General features: G+C 36.9%; 1 protein-coding gene across 1 annotated transcript in view; it reads right to left on the bottom strand.

Annotated features, from left to right (window-relative positions):
* Positions 1-6,273, bottom strand: part of LOC107293888 (intersectin-1) — a 13,050-nt gene extending 6,777 nt beyond the window's left edge. Inside the window, exons 1-5 of the mRNA XM_015823077.1 lie at positions 6,220-6,273; positions 5,447-5,630; positions 2,913-3,011; positions 2,128-2,295; positions 672-884 (exon numbers count right to left, since the gene is read on the bottom strand). Of these exons, the coding sequence (XP_015678563.1) occupies positions 672-884; positions 2,128-2,295; positions 2,913-3,011; positions 5,447-5,630; positions 6,220-6,272 (717 nt within the window). The 5' untranslated portion in view covers position 6,273. The remainder of the gene's footprint in view (positions 1-671; positions 885-2,127; positions 2,296-2,912; positions 3,012-5,446; positions 5,631-6,219) is intronic.
* Between the last annotated feature and the right edge of the window lie 1,876 nt (positions 6,274-8,149).

Below are 8,149 nucleotides of genomic sequence, written 5' to 3'. Positions count from 1 at the left end.
GCTACGCCCATCCGGCACCTGGTGATAAATTAGTGGGTTTTGGGTTGCAGTTTGGGCACTGGGTCTCTAAAAGGTTTGCCATCACTGTCATAGGCCTTATCTAGCCATGTTACATCCAGTGTTTGGATTACCTTTGTCAAATCTGACACCCAGTGCTTTATTTGAAAGTAAAGTCCAAGATTAACTGGGGCATAGCATAGGGCACCTAGGCTGGGAAAGACACTAGAGGAAATTTATTTATGAAATTTACATAGCTGCCTGTCTCACGGATGTGACTCTAGGTGACATAAATAAAACAATCGGGCAAAAGAATTAAAAAAAACAACAACAGCATAATTCAACAATTTAAAATTTTAAATAATGTAAAAACAGTTTAAACACAGATATAAACAGGACCATGGGAGAATGAACCAGCTTCCTACACACAGTGTAACCACCTCATTGGCTCCGTATTTCCCTGACAAAAACTTCCTCACTGGTTTGCTTTTAGGCAACAATAGCAACCGTTTTGGAATGGGCACGGAATCATTTTGTGAAAATATCCATGCTATGTTCTCAAAATTCCAAAGACGCCTATTGGCTTCAAGAGTTTGGGACCTTCACGCATTTGAATGAAAAAAAAGGATATTTTAATTATAAATCAATAATTCCTTTTTAAAAGTGATACTTACGGTTTTGTACATTTTATACTGCAGATTAGATTTAGGGCTGAAAACCTTGTCTGTGCCAGATGAACCAAGAGGTTTTATGATCTGTGTCAGCAGGAGGAAGTCGTTGAACAGAAAACCATACAATTCCTTGTTGCTCTTGGCCTTGTAGAGTTTTCCACTGTGCAGAAATTTGCGTGGCCCCAAGCAGTTTGTAACAGAATTAAAAACAAGTTGCTGAGGGGGAACAAAACATACACACACACAAACCCAGCAGCAGTGAGATGTATAAAAATATACCAGTCATGACATTGTTGTGTGTAATTGAACCTATGACATCAGCTTCTGTTCAGGGTAAATGCTTTAACCCAACAGTGTAATGTCATTACTTAGTGGTGTGGCTAGATAATAAGGGTCATTTGTGAAATTATTCCTTTAGGTTTATATCCTTCAATCAGATTTGAAAGAAGGAAAGTTTAAAGAATTGAAGGAAGTATAAAAATAAAACTGGTAACAATACATTGGCACAATAGGATTATAATACACTGAACTAGTTTTGCTACCAGTTGACTACTTTTTATCTGTTGGCAACACTGGCCATATTTGCTGCCATATTAAGACACGGATCAATATAAGCTTTATTATTAATATAACTATTAAAATTATATTAGTATAATAAATGCCAGTAAGTACCATTTGCTAAATTGGCAATTGTTTCTTCCACTTGTTTTTTAGAACAGCTTTGCTTCTCACCCAAACTGGACCTGTAGTTAACATTAACTGTACTTAATCTAAAGAAGGCAGCTTCAAAAACTAGCATTTGAAGATGATTTGTTTTAAACTATCCACTATCAAACAAGGGAAAGGGACAGAAAAATCTGAATTTTTCTCTCTGATCATATCACTTGGGAGGATGAATGGGAAAGCAAAGCCCAAGTTATGCTGCTTGTTCATTTATGCTAAACCATGATTATGTGATATGTGAACACAGCCTGTCTAGATTCACATTGTGCTAAACTGTGATCACACCGTTTACACATTGTTCTAAGCCATAATCACCATTTAGAATGGCTGAGTTTCCACTACAAAGTAAGTTAAAATCAAACAACAATTTTGGCTTCCTGTAATATATAAACCCACTAATGAATAACAACTACCTTAATCTATATCTTTGATTTTAAGAAACAGCCCTTTTCAGCATTACTGATACAGAAAAGAGTTGATTTTTTAAGTGGAATAGTATGAAAAGAACTCAGTTGACGTAACAGTCACCACCATATTGTGGCTTAACAAAGGAGTCAAAGAGAAACGAAAACCAGAAAGTTGACACTGGTAGAAGTTATGTCCAATGAAGAGTAGGATAAAATTAATTTAAAATCTTATTAATATCTCTTTAACTAAACAGAGTTATTAACATTATTTCATTAGCTATCTTTTTTTAAAGTAAAATATAATTTGTTTTTATATATTTAAGCTTTACCTCTGATAATCCTTCACATTGAACATGAGCCTGGATCCATTCTAATCTGTCTGAATTTTCTTTCTCACGTACACCTTCATTCACCTGTGAACACAATTCTTCTGCTTTCTCTAAAGCATGTTTCAAGTGGCTATGATCAGGATGATTTTCAGGAGTATTTTCCAATATCTACATAAAAATAAGCCAATTTAGTTCCTTAGAAACCTGCAAATCTATTCCCTTTTAATTTTTGTTAATTATAAAAATAAAGAAAAATAAACTTAAGAAACACGACCCTGCACAAATCAGTAAAGAAAAGCCATTTGTAACATTTCTTGATTGCTAAAACTGATTAAAGCTGACTCATTTTCAAAGCAATCTTATTTTAATCTTTCTTACATTACTCTAACATAATTTGAACCTTTCATTATCTGTTCACTCCTCAAACTTTCTTAATCATACTCTTAAAGAACTAAAAACCAGATCAATTCATGTTTCAGCTATGTAGGGAGGGATCAAACCTCCAAATAAAACTAATAGAGGAGAGGGGAAAGAGACAGATCAATACATAACAAAGTGCATACAATTTAGCTTAGGGTTAGGAAGACTACATATGCTTGTGAAGACCTAGTGTTCAACGCTTTCTCATAGTTACAGATATAGGAATAGACAGACTTATAATTCAACATATCTGGTGACTATCAAGCCAGAGCTGGCTGTTCTAGTATGACAAGTAGTGCATATCAGATAAATTAACAAAGTGAATTTGGATCTCAGAATTTTAATCCGATAACAAAAGGACTTACATTTTTTATTATTAGGGGATATCGTGTAACTCGCTGCATAGGCTTTAGCAAAAAGCTTGACAATGGCATTCCTTTGCAGCGAGGATCCATTGCTAATTTCTGAAATATTGAGAAAGTAAGAAATGTCAGTTGATTATGAAACGTATTTTTAAAATGTCAAAATCAAACAGGATCTTCCTTTATTATTTATATTATGTAAACATCGAATTCTCTCTTTCTCTCCATCTGTAAATCTATAGTATTTATATATATATATATATATATGTAGGTCTTTAGTTATTCGGGTTTTCTCCCGCGTAGAATTAGAAGACATCATTGGAAGACATGATTACACAAAAAAGAAGGGGAGTAGAGGCTTTACCCGCGCTAAACCTCCAAGAAAGGATATCCCCTGCTATTACTTACACTGATACGGATCGTGTGGGAAGGACAACTCCCAATAAGAACTCGGTGCCTGGAGTACATTCTAGTATAACCGGCCCAGTGACGAGATCGAAGAGTCGTGCACACGCCCTAATTAAACCTATAAAGGGACTTTCCCATTGACCAGCATTCTAAGCCCTGAAGATGTCAGCGATGCCGACGAAAGCTAGGCACTTTTATTGATTTCTATGTATTTTAAAGGTTTTTAATATTCTTAAGAACTTTTATCTTTAAATTATTATTATTAAATTATTTATTCCCTGGTGCTCACGTCTATTGACTGACTTTGAACATATATATATATATCAGGCCTAAATTGCTTATACAAATGCTATCCATTGGTCACTGAGAAATAGAATTTTGTGCTATCTCCCCCAGGGAAACTGAATGGAGATTGGAAAGGGGAAAAAGGAGAAAGAAAAAGAGTGGACATTTGTTCATGCAACACTGGGGTTCATTCATGATCAAAATTCCTAATCCTGGGATATTAGTCTTTCTTGCATAGCATGGTGACTAAAAGCCAAATAATTGCTACAGGGCACTGTTACCCCAGGAGCACTTTCTGATTTGGGAAATTTTATTTTTTTCTACTCCTGATTATTAGTCCAAACACATATTAAGAATTAACAGGTAAACTATACATTTATTTTCCATAGCACCTGAAGGCACAAGAAGCAATGGATGGAAGCTTGACAGAGGGAGATCCAGTGTGGATATAACGAGAAATTTCCTGATCATGAGAACAATTAATAAATGGAACAGCTTGCCTCCTGGAGTTGTGGGTGCTCTGTCTCTAGAGGTTTTCAAGAAAAAATGGGATAACCATTTGTCTGGGATACTCCTGCCTTGGTCAGGGGGTTGGACTAGAAGACCTCCAAGGTCCCTTCCAGCCCAATGATTCTATGTTTCTATGAAAAACTCAAAAGTTTTCTCAAAGAGACATAAGGCTCTCTAGTGAGGATTATTTTTCCCCCTCAGATAGACTAAGGATAGATTATTTCAGATAGGTATCTGTTTTATCAGAGAAGCTTTGATATAACAGTATATTGGTTTAAAAATGTATTGTGACTATGTTATGTGAACTGTAATGTTATATTGAGGTACTGATCCAATCTTTTGAAACTGATTCTGATACCATGTACTTGATTTTGCAACATATGTATGTTTTACTAAAAACAGATAAAAGAGATTTGCTTTAGATACATTTCTGTAGATGTGTGTCACAGAAATCTCAATTTGGGATCCTGAGAAGTTTTTAAAATTCTCAGTGTCCCAAGATGGTAAACTTAAGGGCTTAACTAACACGGAGTTACATTAAAAGATACTGAGCAATAGGTCGCAAGAGGTATACTTGCAAGCATTCACCAATCTATTTGGAGAATTGAAAGCTAGCGGTCCATGACTAAGTGTTGAAGGAAATGCTACAGAGAATGCAGCAAACCTACTCAACATAGATTTCCTCAGTTCTGCTAATAGTGAAGAATGTACATACAACTAAGAGAAAAAAACAGTATCCCCTTGGATATATCTTTGGACATGGAAAAGTGTCATACACCCAATATTTATTCTTCTGTTTCCCAAATTGTTTTTCCTGGCTTCACCATTTACTTGTAGAACAGATGCAGAATTTCAAATTATTTGTATTCCAGATAACTATTCAGGCCATTCCTTAGTTCTCAAATGGTATTTGGCTGCTACTAGAAATGGGATGCTGGTTGTAACAGATTCTTGATCTGAAAATGAAGAGTTCTTAACAAACTCATGGTAGTGGTTATGTTGAATCACAATCTGTTTTTCAAACTTCCTAATTCTAAAAAGAATCTTGCCATCTTGTGTAAAAGTCAATTATTTGGAACAAAGTCAAAGGCTCCTTTGTTTTTGGAATTGAATAGATGGATCTCTAAACTGTGATATCATTATTTAGGTGCATTATAAATGCATGAATTGTGTAGTTGTTACTTCTGATTCCTCTCTATATCCAAGTTATGGTCACTAGGACATATATATAGAAAAAAAAAGTTTTCAATTATAAAGCTGTGTTTCTGCTTGGCATGCTTTAAAAGCAGAAGCTTCTGCAAAGAAAAAGAGAAGCAGGCATGACGTTCTCTTACTTTAACGAAGTCCTTGAAGTCGGGCACTTCATCTGTTTTCTGCTGTATGAGTGCTGCCCCATTAAGCTGGCAGCTGCAGAATCGAATGTAGGGCTGCATGTGAGGAAGCTGTGCAGTCAGGATATCACCTATCATTTTAACTGGCATTCTTTCACCTGACATCTTTTTACGAACTCGCAGTGCTCTAAATAGCAAAAAGTAAAATGGATATTCTGTTAGGTATTTGATTTAATCCCTTTATTAATATCCCACAAATCAAAGCATTTGAACTTTGGAATATAAACAGTTGAAGGCCCTCCCTCCATTAGGAAAAGCTTTTTGAACCAGAAGAACTTTCTGTAAGTGCAGGGATTAACAACCTGTGGCTACTGAGTCCTATTTCTGCAGCTCCGGGAGTTTCCTCTGATCATTGCAATGGTTTCCTTCCATTATGAGGAAAGAAAACTTGGAAACTATAGCATAAGGTATTAAATAAATGTATCTGTCAGAAAACAAAGAACCTGGAAATCTTCCCAGAGCCACCTATAATGTGGCTTCACCTTCAGAACTATCGAAACCTTTCAGTTCCCTAAAACAGGAGTTTGCATTCGGAACGAGGCCACAGAAGCAGTGGGTAAGTATTTGTATGAGAAGCTCCAATTCCCAACTTTCTGGCTTTGCAGAACCATCCCCCCCCCATCATTTTAATTTCTATATTTTTCTTTCCCAATGAAATAGAAAGATTCCCTAACGTGTTACAATATTGACCAAAAAAGGTTTACATATTAACTTACTTCAGTAGTTTAATATTGCACATAATAAGTTCTTTCCAGTTTACAAAAATCATAGCAACTTCTTTTTCTGTCAGCAGTTCAGAGTCCATCAGTGGCTTCTGGAAGATCTGAAGATTTAAAGAAACAATTTAGAAAAGTTACTCTGTACTTCATTTGCGCACTCAACTTAAGATCAAAGATCTGAAAACATCTTTTCCTGCATCACCTTGATAATTTCATAGGATGCAATATTGTCAAAGACCAGTACTTTAAAATCCCAGTGATTGCATCAGGAGAAGTTAAGTACACTGACTGCTTAACTCAGAGCAGCCAAAACAATCATAGTGCATTCAGAAAATATTCAGACCCCCTTCACTTTTGTCAATTTTGTTATGCTACAGCCTGATTCTAGTTGTTGAAATTCATTTTTTCTCATTAATCTACACTCAGTACCCCATAATGACAAAATGAAAACAAAATGTTAGAAATATCTGTAAAATTATTAAAAAGAAAAAACTGAAAAATCACATTGCTTAAGTATTCAGACCTTTTGCAACAACACTTGAAATTTAGCTCAGTGCCTCCCATTTTCTCTTGATCTTTGCTAACATGTTTCTACGCCTTCTTTGGAGTTGACTTGTGGTAAATTAATTGACTGGACATGATTTGGAAAGTCACACACCTCTCTATAGAAGGCCTCACAGCTGACAATGCATGCTGTACCAGAGCAAAAGCCATGAAGTCAAAGGAACCGCCTGCAGAGCTCTGAGACAGGATTATTACAAAGCACAGATCTGGGGAAGGCTACAATAAATTTTCTGTTACACTGAAGGTTCCTAAGAGCACAGTGACTTCCATAATTCTCAAATGGAAGACATTTGGCACAACCAGGACTCTTCTAAGAGCTGGTCGCCCGGTTAAGCTGAGCAATCGGGGGAGAAGGGCCTTAGTAGGAGAGGTGACCAAGAACCCGATGGTCACTCTGACTGAGCTCCAGAGATTCTATGCGGAGATGCAACAGAGTTCCAGAAGGACAACCATCACTGCAGCCCTCCACCAATCTGGGCTTTATGGCAGAGTGGCTAGACGGAAGCCTCTCCTCAGTGCAAAACACAGAAAACCCTCTTGGAGTTTGCAAAAAAGCATCTGAAGGACTTTTAGACCGTGAGGAACAGGATTCAGTGGTCTATTGAAACCGAGCTTGAACTGTTGGGCCTCAATTCTAAACGTTATGTCTGGAGGAAACCGGGCACCGCTTATCACCTGCCCAATATCATGCCAACAGTTAAGCTTGGTGGTGTCAGCATCATGCTGTGGAGGTGTTTTTCAGCAGCAGGGACTGGGAGACTGGTCACGGTTGAGGGAAAGCAGAATAGAGCAAAGTACAGGGATATCCTCAATGAACACCTGTTCCACGGCGCTCATACTAGGCAGAAGGTTCACTTTGCAACATGACAACGATCCTAAGCACACAGCCAAGACAACACAGTAGTGGCTTAGGGACAACTCTGTGAATGTCCTAGTATGGCCCAGCCAGAGCCCTGACTTGAACCCTATTGAACATCTCTGGAGGGACCTAAAAATTGCTGTCTACCTATGGCTACCATCCTACCTGACTGAGCTTGAGAGGATTTGCAAGAAAGAATGGCAGAAAACCCCCACTCTAGGTGTGCAAAGTTTGTCGCATCATATCCAAAAAGATTTGAGGCTGTAATTGCTGCCAAAGGTGCTTCAACACAGTACTGAGTGAAGGGTCTGAATACTTATGTCAATGTGATATTTCATTTTTTTCTTTTTAATAAATTTACAGACATTTCTAAAATTCTGTTTTTACTTTGTCATTATGGAGTATTGAGTGTAGATTAATGAGAAAAAAAAGGAATTTCAACAACTGTTGAATCAGGCTGCAGCAAAAATAAATTGACAAAAGTGAAGGGGGTCTGAATACTTT

The sequence above is a fragment of the Protobothrops mucrosquamatus genome, unplaced genomic scaffold (assembly GCF_001527695.2).
Source record: "Protobothrops mucrosquamatus isolate PMUCROS unplaced genomic scaffold, P.Mucros_1.0 scaffold1760, whole genome shotgun sequence".
NCBI classification, from domain to species: domain Eukaryota; kingdom Metazoa; phylum Chordata; class Lepidosauria; order Squamata; family Viperidae; genus Protobothrops; species Protobothrops mucrosquamatus.
The sequence above is the reverse complement of the archived record's forward strand: the minus strand, read 5'-3'. Positions and strand labels throughout refer to the sequence as shown.